The sequence below is a fragment of the Amblyomma mixtum genome, chromosome 7, assembly GCF_055824585.1.
Source record: "Amblyomma mixtum isolate Tamu chromosome 7, ASM5582458v1, whole genome shotgun sequence".
NCBI classification, from domain to species: Eukaryota; Metazoa; Arthropoda; class Arachnida; order Ixodida; family Ixodidae; genus Amblyomma; species Amblyomma mixtum.
The window spans coordinates 135843563-135862988 of NC_143018.1; the positions used below are offsets into that span (position 1 = coordinate 135843563).

Sequence of the window (19426 nt, forward strand, 5' to 3'; positions counted from 1 at the left end):
AGCTTTTACCCACAACCTCCTCCATCATACCGATGGAAATAAAGTTTATTATTATTATTATTATTATAAATCAACAGCACCAGTTCAACGAGTGCGGCGAGCATTTCTGCGCCGCAACAAGCACGAGTAAACAACCTTCGCCTCATCAAGCTGTCGGGGCACGACACCGCAATCAAGCAACGATTACTGCTGCGATATTCTTTAGAGAGGCTTAAATAGGTTTGGTTTGGTTTATGGGGTTTAACGTCCCAAAGCGACTGAGGCTATGAGGCTATGAGAGACGCCGTAGTGGAGGGCTCCGGAAATTTCTACCACCTGGTGTTCTTTAACGTGCACTGACATCGCACAGTACACGGGCCTCGAATTTCTCCTCCAAAGAAATTCAACCGCCGCGGCCGGGATCGAACCCGCGTCTTTCGGGCCAGCAGCCGAGCACCATAGCCACTGAGCCAGAGGCTTAAATAACTAACCTGAAACGTGAGAAGGGCGTTCAACATTGTTCTTTGAGCGGTGTCGCGCCCCGTCTGGTCCATGTCGGCGAGTGGCTTAAGTAGGGAGCGCCTGCCGAGTCCCGTGACCGATGACGTGATTGAAGATTGTTGCCAGGAGAAGTGGGATCCGAGCGCCCAATCGGGAATGCATTGCCACGGCAAGAAGTCGGATGCCGTTGGGGGAATATGGTGTGCCGGTTCGGAAGCGGAAAAGAAGCAGGCGGGCGTTGATAGGTTCCGGGAAGGGCATGTGCTGACAGGTAGCCAGCATGACAGCGCCGGAAACGTGAGAAGGGCGTTCAACATTGTTCTTTGAGCGGTGTCGCGCCCCGTGTGGTCCATGTCGGCGAGTTTCTTAAGTAGGGAGCGCCTGCCGAGTCCCGTGACCGATGACGTGATTGAAGATTGTTGCCAGGAGAAGTGGGATCCGAGCGCCCAATCGGGAATGCATTGCCACGGCAAGAAGTCGGATGCCGTTGGGGGAATATGGTGTGCCGGTTCGGAAGCGGGAAAGAAGCAGGCGGGCGTTGATAGGTTCCGGGAAGGGCATGTGCTGACAGGTAGCCAGCATGACAGCGCCTGAAACGTGAGAAGGGCGTTCAACATTGTTCTTTGAGCGGTGTCGCGCCCCGTCTAGTCCATGTCGGCGAGTGGCTTAAGTAGGGAGCGCCTGCCGAGTCCCGTGACCGATGACGTGATTGAAGATTGTTGCCAGGAGAAGTGGGATCCGAGCGCCCAATCGGGAATGCAGTGCCACGGCAAAAAGTCGGATGCCGTTCGGGGAATATGGTGTGCCGGTTCGGAAGCGGAAAAGAAGCAGGCGGGCGTTGATAGGTTCCGGGAAGGGCATGTGCTGACAGGTAGCCAGCATGACAGCGCCTGAAACGTGAGAAGGGCGTTCAACATTGTTCTTTGAGCGGTGTCGCGCCCCGTCTGGTCCATGTCGGCGAGTGGCTTAAGTAGGGAGCGCCTGCCGAGTCCCGTGACCGATGACGTGATTGAAGATTGTTGCCAGGAGAAGTGGGATCCGAGCGCCCAATCGGGAATGCATTGCCACGGCAAGAAGTCGGATGCCGTTCGGGGAATATGGTGTGCCGGTTCGGAAGCGGAAAAGAAGCAGCCGGCCGTTGATAGGTTCCGGGAAGGGCATGTGCTGACAGGTAGCCAGCATGACAGCGCCTGAAACGTGAGAAGGGCGTTCAACATTGTTCTTTGAGCGGTGTCGCGCCCCGTCTGGTCCATGTCGGCGAGTGGCTTAAGTAGGGAGCGCCTGCCGAGTCCCGTGACCGATGACGTGATTGAAGATTGTTGCCAGGAGAAGTGGGATCCGAGCGCCCAATCGGGAATGCAGTGCCACGGCAAAAAGTCGGATGCCGTTCGGGGAATATGGTGTGCCGGTTCGGAAGCGGAAAAGAAGCAGGCGGGCGTTGATAGGTTCCGGGAAGGGCATGTGCTGACAGGTAGCCAGCATGACAGCGCCTGAAACGTGAGAAGGGCGTTCAACATTGTTCTTTGAGCGGTGTCGCGCCCCGTCTGGTCCATGTCGGCGAGTGGCTTAAGTAGGGAGCGCCTGCCGAGTCCCGTGACCGATGACGTGATTGAAGATTGTTGCCAGGAGAAGTGGGAGCGCCCAATCGGGAATGCAGTGCCACGGCAAAAAGTCGGATGCCGTTCGGGGAATATGGTGTGCCGGTTCGGAAGCGGGAAAGAAGCAGGCGGGCGTTGATAGGTTCCGGGAAGGGCATGTGCTGACAGGTAGCCAGCATGACAGTGCCTGAAACGTGAGAAGGGCGTTCAACATTGTTCTTTGAGCGGTGTCGCACCCCCTTTGAGCGGTGTCGCGCCCCCTGTAAATGAATCTGCGGTAGACGTTAGATAGAAGGAGATTCGTGGCTCAAAAGGAGGGCAAGGACGTAAGGGTACATAGTATGATTAAAAATTATTGAAATGTAAATTCAATAAGATTTTTGTTTACGGAAGCGTAATGAATATAAGGATATTAACGTTTGGCCCACCTTTTGTGGGATATATCTGAACACGGTAACTTGTCTTCTGGAGTGCTCGGTGCTTCTACTCCTAACAAATCGACCGCCACACGAACGGCCCCCTCAGCTTAACGAGCAGCTGCCTCCTCTCCTTTATACATTCCTTCAGTTGTGGCTATTGGCCACACGTTATACTTCGTCATGGAATTCAACCACCGTTTTGCAAGCTACCTACCCGTAGCAACAAAATTTTGGTTGATGATGGCGCTCTTCTTCAGCAAGTGTGCTGGCGGACCACTGTACTGTGGATTATTAGGTTTTTGTCTGCAGACGAAAGAACAAGAAAATGCTAAGATGAGCCGTTCTTACTTATTTTAGGCATTTCTCTCTTCTTTTACAAAGAATGCTGCCTCATTTGTTAGAAACTTAGTAACCTGTGATGGTCCAAAGGCCATACTGCGACCACTCTCCATCGCCGCTGTTTTCTGCACGTGACAACATGCGCAGAAGCGCTGGACTTTTCTTGCTTAAAAATTCGATTCATGCAGTTATGAATAGTAAGATGGTACGAGAATTTAAGCCAACAGTCACTGACAAACAAACGAAAGCAGTCGCGGCGCTGGTGATCTGGTCGTTCATGGCCCAATAGTGTTTTTTTTTTGCGCTTCAGAACGAAGTGGCACTCACTGAGTGTGAAAAGAAATCTTCACAAGTCTCGACTTTGTCAAACTGGCCAAGAGAAGGAGCGGTGGAGTTCCAGAACTACTCAACCTCCTACCGACCCGGTGTGCTGCCCAATGTTCTCAGCAACGTCACATTCCGGATAAGACCCATGGAAAAGGTACCCGCACCCTATAAACTGCTGCTCACGATTATTCAATACTATCCGCATAGTAATTTATATTAACCATGTGGAAGTGTTTCGTGCTCCAGGGTCTCAGGTCGTAGAACAGTTGTAGTTTTTAAATGCATGACCAGCGTCTCTTACAAGTCATTGGAGTATTTTTAATCCCTCCACAAATATCCATCCGAGTTCTGCGCGCATCCATATGAAGATCCTACATGCATGTGACAACGCCCTATTTTTTATTCTTCTGCCAATATAACCTACCACCCTTACCTGAGCTAATCCTGACATCACAGCACAGTCTTTAGGCACCTTGCAATGCGCATAATTGACAACAGTGATACCCATTACATATTCGGGCGATTGCTGTTTTAAACACTGTTGTTATCACTGAGGTTCAGTTAGCGTTCCTGTACTATGTATTCTTCTGCTGCTGTATGAGCGCTGACTGCTAAATATTAGTTTCAACTGTGGCTATTATTAGTATCGATACATATAACAAACCACATATGCTACTCTGGATATGATTAATTATGCTTCAACTAGGATACGCCCAGTAGCACAGCTTAGAACCCAAACTACGTTGCCGACGTGGTTGGGAACAAACGTCGGGTGCTTACTTCAGAGGTGACTCATTTTCGATGGAGGCGACAGGCAAAGGGCGCAGCAACTGGTGGTGGGACAGAAGCAGATGTGTTGAAGGACGCGCGATAACCGGGAACTCCGCATGTTTGAAATGGGCTCTCTCATTGTTTCCAAGTAATGTCAGCGTTGTTTGTTGCAAATAAACAAGGTGTCACTGCCCGTCCAGGTAGGAGTGGTGGGCCGCACAGGCGCGGGAAAGTCTTCGCTGGTGCTGGCCCTCCTGCGCATGCTCAGAGCGACCGAGGGCTGCATACTCATCGACGGCGTGGACATCGCAGAGGTGCAACTACAAAAACTTCGAAGGAGCATCACCGTCATACCACAGGTGACAAAGCGCGCAAATGTAATTGCACGTACCACACCAGAATGCACTGTAGACCGCAGAAAGAATTTTGTTTACAATACAGTCTTACTTTCATTCCATACCTTGATCAGCAAGCTGGTTAACTCGATCACTTGTTTTCTACTCTCCGTGATGCACTTTCTTCTTCTACTGAACGGGGAGAAAAACCGTGTCAACAACCGTGGGAAAACTGACATAAAGAAATACATCCTCCTTAGCAGCCACCCTGCCTGGACAAGATTTACAAGCTCACGCTCCCCATTCAAGCACCTTTCTTAGATCACACCTTCCATCCTCTCACAAGGGCCTCCTACTCAGAGTGTAGGTCACATTGTCACGTTGTAGTGAAGGCAGTTAAGCGGTCAGGAAGACACAAACAAGACTTGCAAATGAAGCTCTTTATTAGGGCGGACTTGCGCCCGAAAAAGAACTGAATCACTCGGCGGCGGCGTAAGCAACAGACGTGCACGTCAGTCGTCGAAGTACGAATGCCCGCCGCTCGCTGCATCGCTCAATTTAAAGCCAGCTAGAAAACTTCGACATAACATGTCAAAATCAGCTACAGTAATCTGGAAAAACGTAGATGCAGTTATTCATGGCTATGATGAAAAGTGATTAGTCCGGACGCTTCTCGCGTCACGAACAAATGATAACGTCCCGTTCCTGCAGCCTTGAGCGCGAACGAACGCACACTACATTGATACATGGCATTACCCTGCTCCCAATGAAGCGTAGCGTCGATGTTTTAGAAATGAAAATAAATATGGAGAATGCAATTTCGAGTTCTTTAGCGTTCATAATATGGTTTAAGGCGTGCGACATGTATGACTTCAGGGCGTGTGCTCGTCGCTGAGATGCTGTCGTGTCCTCGGTGATGACTTCATAGCCGAGGTTACCGATGCGACGGAGAACCCTGTACGGGCCAAAGCAGCGTCGCAGCAACTTTTCGCTCAATCCACGGCGGCGAATTGGCGTCCATATCGAAACACGATCACCCGGCTTGTAAAGCGTGTCTCGTCGGCGCAGATTGTAGCGTCGGTCGTCGGTGTGCTGCTGGGCTTTAATGCGAAGCTGCGCAAGTCTTCGGACTTCCTCGGCGCGATGAAGGTAGGCGGCGACGTCGAGGTTGTCTTCGTCTGGAACGTGCGGGACCATTGCGCCGAGTGCCGTCGTGGGCTTCCTGCCGTATAGAAGCTGGAATGGGGTAAACCTGGTTGTCTCCTGGACGGCAGTGTTATAGGCGAAGATCCCGTAGGGCAGAATGGTGTCCCACGTCTTGTTTTTGGCGTCGATGTACATGAAGAGCATGTCTGCGATGGTTTTGTTCGGACGCTCTGTGAGTTGTTGGCTTGCAGATGATAGGCAGTAGTACTCCGATGGCTTGTCTGACTGTAGTTTAAAATGGCTTGCGTCAGATCCGCTGTAAATGCCGTTCCTCTGTCTATGATGAGCACTTCGGGGGCGCCTTGACGCAGGAGACTTCGTTCGACAAAAACTTTTGCGACTTCTGTTGCGGTACCATTAGGCAACGCTTTTGCTGCGGCGTATCGGGTCATGTAGTCGGTGGCCACGATGATCCGCTTGTTACCTGGTGATGAAGTCGGAAAGGGGCCAAGGAGGTTCATCCCTATTTGCTGAAAGTGCTTAGTTGGAGGTGGTATGGGGTTCAGGAGTCCAGCTGGTCTAATCGGAGGCGTTTTGTGTCACTGACACTCACGGCACGTTTTTACGTAATGGGAAACGTCGGCAATAGCCGCGGCCAATAGTACTTCTCCTGGGTGCGGTGCAACGTGCGAGCAATCCCGAGATGCCCCGCAGTCGGCTCATCATTACATGCCTGCATAATTTCTTGCCTGAGATTTTTGGGCACTACAAGAAAATGCACAGTCCGGTTGGGCGCGAAGTTCTTCTTCAGAAGGACATTATTGTGACAGACGAAGGATGACAGTTGGAGCTTGAACCCTCGGAGAGGCGATGCGGTCTTGCCTTTCAGATAATCAAATAGGCTTTCCAACTCAGGATCCGAGCGCTGCTGCTGCGGGAAACTGCTGGCGCTTAACGGTCCTAAGAAAGCGCCGCTGTCTTCCTCTTCCGGTGCTAGGTCGAAGGGTCTCGCGACAAGTAGTGTGCGTCATAATGCTTGCGGCCAGATTTGTAGACTACAGTTATGTAGAATTCTTGAAGCCGCAGGCTCCAACGAGCAAGGCGGCCGGAGGGATCTTTGAAAGTGGCTAGCCAGCACAGAGCATGGTGATTGCTCACAACCTTGAGTGGTCGTCCGTACAGGTGGGGGCGAAATTTCGACGTGGCCCAAATAATGGCGAGACATTCTCTCTCGGCGGTCGAATAGCTGGCCGCGGAATTCGACAGTGAACGGCTAGTGTACGTGATAACTTTCTCCTGTCTACCATTTTTCTGAACGAGGTCCGCTCCTAAGCCCACACTGCTCGCATCGGTATGAATTTCTTTTTCGGCGTTTTTGTCAAAGTGTCCGAGCACAGGAGGGAACTGCAAGCGGCGCTCCAGCTCTTTCTTCTCATTAGGCTGTGGAAAATCTGCGATCGCAGCCGTCTTCTGAGGGTGTGGGCGAACTCCATCCTTACTTACGACGTGACCACGGAACAGCAGCTCCTCGCAGGCGAACGCTGGTTTCAGTGTTCACATTCTCACAGCCGGTTTTTGGCTTGCTCCGTCGCCTCCGTCACGCCGGTAGCCGACGGAGGGGGCTGCATTTGGACCGTTTTCCCCCCCAAATCGGGTGGCCGGTGCCGCCGGGTCCTGCTCTACGTTTCCGTCGAGCGGCGGCGACGGAGCCCGCCCCCCACGGAGAGCGAGCCAGTCACAGCGCGAGCTCGCTTCACGTCACCCGCGGCTTGCTCGCTGCGACCAAGAGATGGCGCTGGCGAGCGTCGGCGGCTCGCATCGAGGCACCCTATCGGCCAACGTTTTTAGATCCCTATCAGTTTGCAAGCTCCCCCGCGCCGCGCCCGAGAAAGCGGCCCCCGTCCGCTTCCACTCACCACGCGGCGCTGCTGTCGCTGTCGGCCCGGAGGCGCCGGAGCGCTCGCGCTTGGCAGTTGCTGTGACAGCCTGTTCTCATCCGCGATAACATTGGGAGCGAACACGTCGAACTCAAATTTGCTGTACTTTTGGAGCTGTCACGTTGAAACTTCAGCCTCATGGTTAAAGAAATGTTTCACCGGGCTAGTAAGGGTGAGATAAAGAGCAGGCTGATGCCAGTTCGCAAAAAACCAATCGTTTGCATTGCGCTTTATCGCATCACGTTTGCGACGTTTAGCGCTTATGATATGCGTATGTTGGAGTAGAGCTATCAATATTTCTTCGGGAGAATGCACGAAACATTAATGAAAGGATGAACCTAGCGATGTTCCGCTTCTAGATCAGTCACGAAATTCCGCGCTATATTATCAACGAAGCACCGCACATGCGAGCAGCATTTTGCACGTTCTTTAGAATTCCAATTTCAGAGAACACTAGTATAAATGCAGACACACTTAGCTGGATGCAGGGAGGGAATAACTATAGAAGAGCTTTTTATTTGCAATGATAGCACAGACAGGAGCAGCGTACTGCACTTTCATTTTTAGAATGTTAATTTCATTGAACACAGACAAGCATTAAATGCAGACACACTAAGTCGGAAGCACGGAGGGAATGGCTACTTGAAGGCGAGCTTTTTTATTTGCAATGACAATATTTCTCTGTTCTCTAGCCGACGGTTCACGTCTCTCGCCTAGAAGTGGATGCGTGTCACTATGACAAAATGCAGCACTTGGCATGTAAAAGTGGCCATATGCTCTGAACATCCAAGCCGAACAAGGTTTTGCAATTCAAGGTCGTCTAGCAGCTCCCAAAAAACGTCCCTTTCAAAAACGGGACCTTCCTTCAAAGAAATCGGGATTGCTTTGTTTACAATGTTGGTAAACTCTAGCATCTTCTTGGTGGGATGCTTTAAGCATCCTTGCTTGAAGCTTTTGTATACTGTAAGATAAGCGTCACTGCCAACAACTGGCACAGGACAGCTGATATCTTCCATGCTGATATCTGCTGGCTGCTCCAAATCAGGCGGCGCTGACCATGGCGTAGACGCGAAGGGCCACGCTGGTCGGGCAAACAGCGTGGCGAGCGCGACCGCACGGAAGGAAACGGAAAGGCGACAATCCGCGCACCGCAGCTTTCAAACTGAAAGGTATCTAAAAACGTTGCTATCGGCGGCGGCAGCGATGCGCGGGTGCGCGGGCACGGCGAAAAAACAAAAAGCCTGCTCACTTTTTTACTCTCCCTCGGGAGATGCACGCGCCTTGCGTAGCCTTGCGCCCGGAAAAGCGCCCGCCTTCGAGGAGCAGAGAGCGGATGACAGTTTTATTTCATACGAGGTGTTCGAGCCAAAACGGGTCTCCGAATGAGCATTGTGTTTGCACTAGGCGTTGGATATACGATAAATGATTTTTTTTTCTGGGACGCTCAAGTCGCACCACTGTTATGTATTTGAATTTCATGCGCTATCTTTTAGAGCTTTAAGAAAAAAATACTCGGACGATACCTTGTTGCGAACACTCTAGCCGGCCGTTTGTCAAAGTGATCTACAACTTTTAAATTGGCACTTTTTTCAAGAAATCAGTCAGAAGAATGAAAAGACAGCACAAAAACCTTTTCCAAGAGAACTTCCTGACGTCCATGTTTTCTTTTTTTTTGGAAAGCAATCATTTTTTTTTTTTTGACGCGAAATAGCCTTGCCGTGTTTGTTGCCTGAATACCGCTAGCGGTATTCGTTCTGTCCGGTGGTGTCTCTGCGTCCGCCCGTTTTTTTTTTTTTGAACCGCTGATGTTCCGACTTTAGAGCTTTGGCGCTATCACCGAACACCAGCCAGCCGCACTGTGGCTAACAACTTAAGTTCACTCCACGCACAGAGAAATACAGAAAACGGCACGCCGGGTCAACACACACATTCGTTCACATTTAGCCCAGAATGAAAAGCCTGTTCACAAACAGCGCCGACTGCAGCACCGCGCTTGCATGCTACAAGAAGCTCGCAAACCTAAGACACCCCAAATCAGGAAAAGCCTGGGAGGTTGAAACGGTGGCTCAACATGTGGCTCAACAGTTCAGAGGCGAGCCATGAGACCAGGAGACCAGGAGACCGGGTGTGAGAATCAGGCCTTAGGTCTGAAGACTTGATTGTTTCCAGTACTATCCGAAGCCTTCTCGGATGATCTTCAAAGATTGAAGAGAAGACAACAACGTCATCTAAGTAGACTAGACAAATTTGTTACTTCAAGCCTGCGAGCACAATATCCATTACTCGCTCGAACGTCGCTGGGGCAGAGCAGAGGCCGAATGGCATCACCTAGAACTCGAAGAGTCCCTCTGGTGTGATGAACGCAGACTTCTCGCGATCTCTTTCGTCGACTTCAATCTGCCAGTAGCCGCTGTTCAGGTCCATCGATGAGAAGTACTTTGCTTTGCACAGCTGATCCAATGTGTCGTCGATGCGGGGGGGGGGGGGGGGGGGGGGGTCGATATTTTTCTTCGTAATGCTGTTTCGGCGGCTAATCGACGCAAAAGCGAAGGGTTCCGTCTTTCTTTTTCACTAGGACAACTGGTGCTGCTCAGTGGCTCCTTGATGGCTGGATGACTTCGTCACAAAGCATTTCCTCAACTTGCTTGCGGATAGCTTGGCGTTCTAGCGGCGATACGAGGTAGGGGCTCTGCCGCAGTGGTCGGAGGTTTTCGTCTGTGGCAATGCGATGCTTGGCAATCCGGGTTCGTTGCACATTCGATGCTGATGCGAAGCAATCGCTGCACCTTTGAAGAAGACTGCGTATTTGGTCTTGTCGGCTCCGTGGTAATGCTGGGTTGATATCAAATGTTGGTTCTTGACCTCGGCCAGATAGTTCTACGGGTTGGTCAGGTAGGGAAAATATGTCTCTGATGTCTGCCTGCTCGTTGAGAAAAGCAATCGTCGTACCTTTGTTTAAAAGCTGGTATTCTTCGGTGAAGTTGGTTAGCAGCACATGGGCTTAGCCATTCCGGACTTCGGCGACTCCCCTTGCAACGCCTAGTCCTCGATCCAGGAGTAACTGGGTGTACCCCTCGACGACGCCATCGCATTTTCGATGAATCCAGTACCTATGATGGCGACGGCACTCGATCGGGGTGACACGCTCAATGCATCATTGAGGACGTTTAATGCAATGTGATGAGTTTCGCTCGTCGCAGCAGGTATGGCTTTGTCCGTGGCAGCTTGGTCGACTTTTATCGAAGGCGGATGGCTGCCCGATGTTCATTCAGGAAGTACCCCCTTTGCCAAAATTAACCGAGCAACAGGTTTTTCCTTCTCAACCGTATATTGGAGCCTTCACGGCACCCCTAAAGACCGAAAGGTGTCAGAACGTTAGGACAACGGTTAACCGTACTTTTCACAGATTCGGAGATTAAGGGCTGTCATAGGTGCTTCGCTACGACGCTTAGAAACAAAACACAGTCGCCGGGTTACTTTTGGCAAAGACTTTACATTCCCAAAATCACGTCTCGCGTGGATTGCTGTAGGGTCAAGAAGGTGGTAGCATAGGTTCGCCCATTTACTGTAACTCTTGCGGTGCAGCGTCCTGACGGCGTAATAAGGTTACCACCTGCGGTGCGGATCAGCGGGCCATCCCAAGTTGTTACTTTCCTGAGTCGGACAGCGAGTGGCCCGCTCATGACGGAGTAGTCGGCTCTCGTGTCGGCCAAAGCAGTAACCGCGTGGCCGTCGACCGCATCTTCAAGGTCACTTGTTCGCGTTCTCGTATTGCACGTTGCCTTCAGTGTCCGATCTTGGCTTCGTCGAGCAGTGAGGCAGCGGTGGGCGTACTCCGACGTTGCTATTCTCTGTAGGGGTAAACGCATCAAGTCTGGCCGCGTCGTCGTTGTCGTCTGTGTTGTCGTAGTTGAGGCATGGTGTTGCATTTTCGTCGATGGAGGATCTTTGTTCTCGCGCTCAGAAGCAACCTCACCTCCAGAGGCTGCTTTATTCAATTTAACTTTCGAGAGCTGGGGGGGGGGGGGGGGGGGGGGCGTCCTCGCACGGCGTAACGTCGGCTAGGAGATAAAAAATGGCTGAGGCTTAGCTAAGGTTAAGCCTAGTCAGATGCGAAGCATATTGATGGCTAGGCTTGGTAATACATGGCTTTCCTTGGTTGAATACTTGGTCATTTTATTACAACCACTAGAAGCCTTCGTCGTGGGGGAAGACAACGGCGTGGCTACAGCGGAACGCCGACTAACCCCGAGACGCGCGTTGGGTGAGCGCCTGGATTGCCACGGAAGCCGCGTCCGCCTGCCCGGTGGAGCGAGCGTTTCACCTACACCGAGTGTGAACGCGCGTTCGAAATGCGCGGGAATGCCGCTCGAGGACATTCCGGCGTCTGTGCGATGGCATCATTCTCCCTCTCCCAGCGCGTGACGGCGATCTGTCGTGACGTCATCGTGTCACGTGGTGTGGCATCATCGTGTCGCGTAATTTGGAGGCGCACAACCACAGCGACGGCGCGAGGTGAAGTAAGGAAGTAAGCAGACCCGGGGGTGACACAGTAGGAAGTAAGCAGACCCGGGGGTGACACAGTAAGAGCGCAGATAAGGAAATTGCCTTTATAGCATGGGCGCTGTTGACCTGCAGGTTGACCTGTAGCCTTTGTCCTGTTGTGTACGTAACCATCGAAGATTGGTATGGTCATTATTCGCTCACACAAATGTCCGCTTGTTTTTTTGAGTGAGATTTGTGCATTCACAGGACCCCAGCCTTGTACGAGGGACGCTGCGGATGAACCTGGATCCCACAGACTCGCACTCTGACGCAGAGATCTGGCAGGCCTTGGAGCGGTCACACCTCGCCAGGGTCGTCTCTAGCGACGAGAGGGGGTTGCTACTAGAGACCACCGACGGAGGCACTAATCTAAGGTGAGGAGCTCACTATGCAGTATAAGTGAGGTTAATCGTGCATTGTCACTGGAAACGAATCATTATGCTTTCACCCAAAGGGTGCATGCGGCCTTGTCGTTCTTTGCCTCACGGAGATATTCATTCTTACGAAAGTTATTGCGCTGCATCTCTTCCGTCTGCCTTCTTTAATACCCTAATTAGAATGCTCGCAGTGCGTTCCACGTGTTTAAAAATAGCCTTGAAAAAGAATTTTGACCCTAGAGCTGGATTAAGATTTAACAGCCTTGTTATTTTCAACTGCACTCCAAAACACATCTATAGACTGCGACACGTGAGAGGAGGTACCCCAGTGTCTACATTCGGCGTAATTCATTAGAAAGGGACATCAATTTACAGTATGCAGGGCAGATATTACTGGCATGCGCTTTGAATTGGGGTGGTGACGACTACCACTTTTTTTAATAACTGAGAGTGCCTGTTGTATTTGTTTTTTTATTCCTTCCCTCTTTCTGAAACTCATCCTCATTCTGTAAACTGTTTGCAATGCAGTAAAGGAACGTTACTTTGATTTCTCTTATTTTTCTTGAAACGTTTTCATATTGTATTTACGCAACCACTACTGTAGTCTTCCCTAACCTTCCCCTTCTGTAAACACGTCAGCACATCAACGCTAAAAGTTTGACTATACTGAGTCAAATGGAACCTCAGGAGTACCACCCTACAATCAGATGAGCCCCAGGGCACTGACTGGAATCCAAGTAGCCGACTCCATAGCTCGCGGAAATACCAACCCATCATCTGATGACGAATGTGAATTCACTCCAGTCTTATACCCTAATACACGGGGAGTTTCAAAGGCTATTGATTCAAGAGTTTTCGAGATTCTCAGTCACTATCGAACTCAAAGGAGTTGTGCGGCTGTTGCACGGCAAAGTCGATCGCCGTCGAGAGATTACGTCACCTCACAAAAAGGGATTATGGTTGTGGCTCCACCATCACCACCAATTATTTGGTGGTGACTGTGGCGACCAAGGCCAATCTGAATATATTAAAAAGCACAGTTCGCAGTACGTTGATCGAAGACGCGTCACGGCAGGCGCACTCCCAGGAGTCACTCAAGAACCAGCTCTGCACTTCCCCCACCTCATCGTCCCACCGCGTGAGCGGCTGCCGGTCGTTCGCATTACAGTTACCTCCCTGCCGCAAAGCAGCTATCCTGGTGACTTACGGAGAAGAAATAATGGTCGGGTCAAAGTAGGGCGTAAGAATCTCGACGTGTACAGTTTCACGCCCCCGGCGACGATGATCCGGAGAGGGGTAAATGGGCTCAACTATGTAATTCACGGGAGAAGTTTGTTGTAGAATGCGGTAAGCGCCGTGATAGCGGGAAAGCAGTTTCGTGGCGAGGCCGGGAGTTGAGGAAGGCACCCAGCGCCACATGAGTGCGCCGGAGGGATATGACGTGGGAGGGTCCGATGAGTCTCGACGGTGCTTGTGGTGCTGGAGCTGTGTGGTGAAAGAGCGCGCAAGTTGTCGACATTCTTCGCCATACATGTGAGCTTCGGAAAGAAATGTTGTTTCGGAAGGCTCACGGCGATAAGGAAGGATGGTGTCCATGGTGGATGCAGGCTCTCGACCATATAAGAGGAATCCCGTCGTTGTCTGCGTAGCCTTATTATACGCGTAGGTTACGAAAGGAAGTAGTTTGTCCCAGTTGGAGTAGGCACTATCAACGTACGTGGCGAGCATGTCCCTGCGTGTGCTGTTGAACCGCTCAGTCGTGCCGTTGGTTGGGCGTGATAGCCGCTGGTACAGCGATGAACAATTTGGGATTCCTTTAGCAGCGCCGCGACGACTGTCGAAAGAGAAACACGACCGCGATCACTGAGCAGTTCTTTGGGGGCGCCATGGCGAAGAACCAGACGGTGTAGGATGAAAGAAGCAACATCCTGTGCAGTAGCATATTGTAGAGGCGACGTTCCTATATAGCGGGTTAAGTGGTCAACTGCCACGATGACCCTGCGGTTGTTAGCCGAACTGGTTGGAAGCGGACCGTAATGATCAATGCCGACGCGGTCAAAGGGGCGGGCAGGGCGGGGTAACGGCTGCATTGGAGCGGGGTCGTGGCGGGGAGGGTTCTTGCGACGTTGGCAGGCTGTACATGACCGAATGTACTGACGTATGAAGCGGTACATACCGCGCCAATTATAGCGCGGACGCAGCCGAGCATACCTTTTCAATACACCTGCATGGCCGCATTGTGGATCGGCGTGGAAAGAGGCGCAGATCGCAGCACGGAGGTGGCGAGGAATCACCAACAGCCACTTCCGCCAGTCGGAGAGGTAGTTACGCCGGTATAAGAGGCCATCACGAACGGCAAAATGGTGGGCTTGGCGACGAAGAGTCCGGGACGAAGAAAGTGACGAGGGATTAGACAGGAAGGTGAGGAGGGAGTTGATCCAAGGATCCTGCGGGGTTTCGGAGAGCATATCAGGGACACCGAACGACGAGAAATCGTAGGCACAGACGAGGGCAGAGGTGGAATCGCTAGGGAGTGGTCAACGGGAAAGTGCGTCGGCGCCGGAGTGCTTGCGTCCAGAGCGATAAATGACGTGAATATCAAATTTCTGGAGACGTAAAGCTCAGCGGGCAAGTCGACCAGAGGAAGCTCTGATGGAGGACAGACAGCAGAGAGCATGATGGTCGGTAACGACATAGAACGGCCGGCCATAGACGTGAGGGCGGAACTTGGCAATCGCCCAAATGATGGCGAGACATTCTTTTTCTGTGATAGAATAGTTGGAGTCCGCCTTGGTGAGGGCGCGGCTGGCGTAAGCGACGACGTATTCCGGATACCCAGACTTCCGTTGGGTAAGCACTTCGGCCAACGCCACACCGCTCGCGTTAGTGTGAATTTCGGTCGACAGTCGGGATCAAAATGGCGGAATATTGGGGGGGGGGGGGGAGACCAGGAGGCGGCGTGAAGTGTTGAATGCGGCATCGCAGGCGGGTGACCAAGACGAGAGATTTTGGCTGCCGGCAAGAAGCTGTGTTAAAGGGGCGATGATACAGGCGAAATTCCGGATGAAGCTGCGGATGTAGGAACACAAGTCTGTAAAACTGCGAAATTCTTTTAAGGTGGTCGGTTTGGGAAAGTCAGCGACGGCACGAAGTTGGGCAGGGTCAGGAAGAACGCCATCCTTGGAGGTGACATGGCCTAATATCGTCAGCTTCGTGGCACCGAAGTAACATGTTTTCAGGTTTAATTCTAGCCCGGCTGCAGTAAGGCATGTCAGAACACGCTGGAGGTGCAGTAAATGGGAAGAGAAATCTTTGGAAAAAATGATAATGCCATCCGATAGCACATGCACGTTTCCCATTTGAGCCCGCTGAGAATATTACCCATCATTCTGTCGAATGTGGCGGGGGCATTGCATAGGCCGAATGGCATGACATTGAATTTATACAGGCCGTCTGGGGTGAAGAAGTCGGTTTTCGGCCGGTCAGCAGCAGCCATCAGGACTTGCCAGTAGCCAGAACATAAGTCTAAGGACGAAAAGTACTCCGCTCCCTGCAAACAATCCAGTGCGTCGTCGATTCGGGGTAGAGGATAAACAACCTTGCGAGTAATCTGGTTGAGAAGAAGGTAGTTCAGTTCAGTTCAGTTTATTACCTTAAAGACCCCCGTAGGGTTATTACATAAGGGGTGGATTATACAGAAAAATAAGTACAATGGTTGCCATGTGGGTTCAACATACAATATGATCTGTTAGTGCTTTGGAAAGGTTGGATGGGCAGGTGATAGCGGCGATGCTGTGGGAAAGGCCGTTCCAATCAAATGCTGCTCGTGGGAAGAACGAGGCAGCGAACGTGGTCGTATGGGTCCGAGGCCGGGCAACTTGAAGAATGTGACCAGTGCGATGCGATATGCGAGCTGGTGATGTGATATAGCCTGCGTAACCGTGGGTGCTGTAAAAGAACTTATGAAACAGGTTTAGGCTGGCAATGCGGCGACGAATAACAAGGGTTGATAAGGCGGATTCTGCTTTTAAAGACGACACGCTGACTTGGTATGAATAGGTATTGTGGATGAATCTAGTGGCACGGTTCTGGACGGATTCTAGGGCATTTATGAGGTATATTTGATGTGGATTCCATATGGGGGATGCATATTCTAGTTTCGGTCTGATTAGCGATTGGTAAGCCAGGAGTTTAATTTAATGGGGAGCGTGACATAAGTGGCGTTTCAAAAAGCCTAGTGTTTTATTTGCGGATGATATTGCATTAGAAATATGTGTGCGCCAAGGTAAATCATAAGATAGCGTGACTCCTAAGTACTTAAATAAGTTAACTGCTTCTATTGGGATTTGAGCTATATTGTACAAAAAAATAAATGGTTTAGTGCGACGGCTGAAGGATACAATCTTGCATTTCTGAGGGTTAAGTGTCATCATCCACAGGTCGCTCCATTTCTGAACGTTAGTTAGGTCAGTCTGGAGGGCTTCTTGGTCGGAAGAGTTATTAATAGTACGATAAATGACGCAATCATCTGCGAACATACGAATGTGACATGATACGTGAAGGGGCAAGTCATTAATGTATATTAAGAATAATAACGGTCCGAGCACTGATCCTTGAGGGACGCCTGAGGTTACTGGAATGTAATCAGAAAATTCGTTATTAACTATGACAAATTGCGTTCGATTTGTTAAAAATTCCTTAATCCAGTTTAGAATGCTAGGGTGAATATTTAGGTAAGAGAGCTTAAGTAGTAATATCTGGTGTGGTACTTTGTCAAAGGCTTTTGTGTAATCTAAAAAAATAGCATCAATCTGTTGGTTGCAATCAAGGTTAGCATGTAAGTCATGAACAAATGTAGCCAGTTGTGTCTCACAGGAAAGGTTTTTACGGAAGCCATGTTGTGATGAATGAAAGAAATTGTTGGAATCGAGAAAGTTCATGACTTGAGAATAAATTACATGCTCCATGATTTTACAAGGAATGCTTGTTAGGGAAGTGGGTCGATAATTTAAGGGCGAGTTTTTGTTACCAGACTTGAAGATTGGGACGACCTTTCCCACTTTCCAGTCATCCGGTATGTTACCTGAAGAGAGAGACTGAGAGTACAATAGTTATAAGTAGGCCGCGGAAATGTGCTTAGTATTTTTCAGAAATTTCGAGTTAATTTCATCGATCCCGGCTGATGACGTTAGCTTGATATTTTCGATAGGAGATGATATACCGTCTGCGAAGAAAGAAACTGGATCCATGGTTGACGCTGTGAAGGAACTTATGAAGGCGTTAGCAGGTAAATCACACTCTTTCGCAAAAACAGTTGAAAAGGCTCTATTGAAAACGTCAGCACATTCACAATCGCTGAGGGTTTGACCCATATCGTTAGTAAGAACGATTGTACGTGTATCCTTCGGGTTTACTACGTGCCAGAATTTTTTAGGGTTGTGTATTAGCATATTTGGCAAGTCAGAGTGGAAAAAGGTGTGTTTTGCGTTGCGGATAGCAGCAAGGTAATCAGCTTCGGCAGTGTAGTACTTTTCCCATGATGCTTGGCTTGGGTTCCGCTTTGCTGCCCGATAGTGAAGCTTTTTCTTGTATTCCAGGCGTTTCAGGGCCGTAGTAAACCACGGTTTTTGCTGGTTAGCACGGAAACTAGCCACCGGAATGTACTTGTTTGTTAGTTCGTGAACTTTGGCCCTGAAAATCGTCCAATTTTCGTGAAGAGACTTTGTTGGAAATCGGTTTCATAAGTTGGAAAAAAAGCAGTTAGTTCTTCATTTATTGCTTGAAAATCACCTCTTTCATAAAGACGGATTGTTTTCCTGGAAACTTGACGAAGCATGGGTGTTAAACTGAAGGTAGCATGAATGACTTTATGATCACTTATTTCCCTTAGGTATGTAATGCTTGTTGCGCTATCAGGGCTGTTGGTTAATATCAGATCTAGAGTGTTGGCGGAATTCTGCGCAATGCGCGTTGGCTCTAATATTAGCTAAGTAAGGTTGAAGTTAAGACAGACATCGACAAAATGTTTTGCTTCTGAAGAATTTGTCATGGAGGTGTGGTTACGCCAGTCAATAGTGGGAAAATTGAAATCACCAAAAAGTACAATATCTGCGTTAGGATACGATGATGTCAGTTCACTCAGCACATTGTTTAGTTTGCAGGAAAAGTCCGGATCATTTTGCGGTGGCCTGTAACAAACTTCTATCAGCACAGTTCGGGGGGCAGCGTGGAAGAGCAGCCATAGCTGTTCTAAGTTAGAATCTACATTGATTAAGGATGCTGAAAACTGCTGATGTACGGCTATGAGCACGCCACCGCCACGGGCTCTCTCCCGGTCTTTACGGTAAACTTTCAAGTTGGGCAGCGCAGCTAAAATTTCGGTATCACTGATATTGTCTGTTAGCCACGTTTCTGTAAGAATGAGAAGGGTGCTATTGGTTCATGCAGAACCGGATGGAGCCATCTTTGTTTCGTCACCAGGACAACAGGAGAAGCCCAAGGGCTGTGATATGGCTACATGATGGCGCGCTGTAGCATATCGTCGACATTGTCACGGATGACGCGGCGCTCTGTGGGCCAGACGCGGTACCGTCGCTGGCGCAAGGGGGCGTGCGTACCTGCGTCAATTTCATGAGAGACGGCAAACGCGCGGCCCAAAGAAGGTTGAGAAAGGTAAAAAGACGGGCTGAAGCGTTGGAGAAGTGTCAGCAGCTTATCAAGTTGAGCGGGCGGAAGGTCGGCAGCGACAGCGCGATGAAAGACGTCGCCGAGAATCGGATCGGGGGTGAACGCACAAATGTCCAGGTGAGCATCCCAGATAACAGGCACGGCGATCGGAGAACTCGTAGGCAAGAGCAGGGTCCAGTTCTTCGATATGACCGAAGAATTCGCCGCGAAGGACAGAGGACGGGCAAGCAAAAGGGCTGGAGACATAAATGACGCAGTGAGCATCGGAAATCGTGAGAACTGCGAAAGGAATCAGAAGACGGTGACGGCGGGGGGCAGCTGTGGGGGGTGTGAAGAGAACAGGGCTGCTGAATGCAGAGTCGGGTAGAAGTGGGACGAGGGCCGAAAAGAAGGGAGGTCTAGCTGTGTCGGCAGCCACGAAAAGTTTAGCGGAGCGCACAGGCAGGTCGTACAAGTAAACGTTAC

At 50.4% G+C, this 19426-nt stretch overlaps 1 protein-coding gene across 1 annotated transcript in view; it reads left to right on the plus strand.

Annotated features, from left to right (window-relative positions):
- Window positions 1-19426, plus strand: part of LOC149337659 (ATP-binding cassette sub-family C member 3-like) — a 215614-nt gene that overhangs the window by 174507 nt on the left and 21681 nt on the right. The window contains exons 23-25 of the mRNA XM_089553474.1: window positions 3147-3317; window positions 4135-4293; window positions 12105-12271. Of these exons, the coding sequence (XP_089409600.1) occupies window positions 3147-3317; window positions 4135-4293; window positions 12105-12271 (497 nt within the window). The remainder of the gene's footprint in view (window positions 1-3146; window positions 3318-4134; window positions 4294-12104; window positions 12272-19426) is intronic.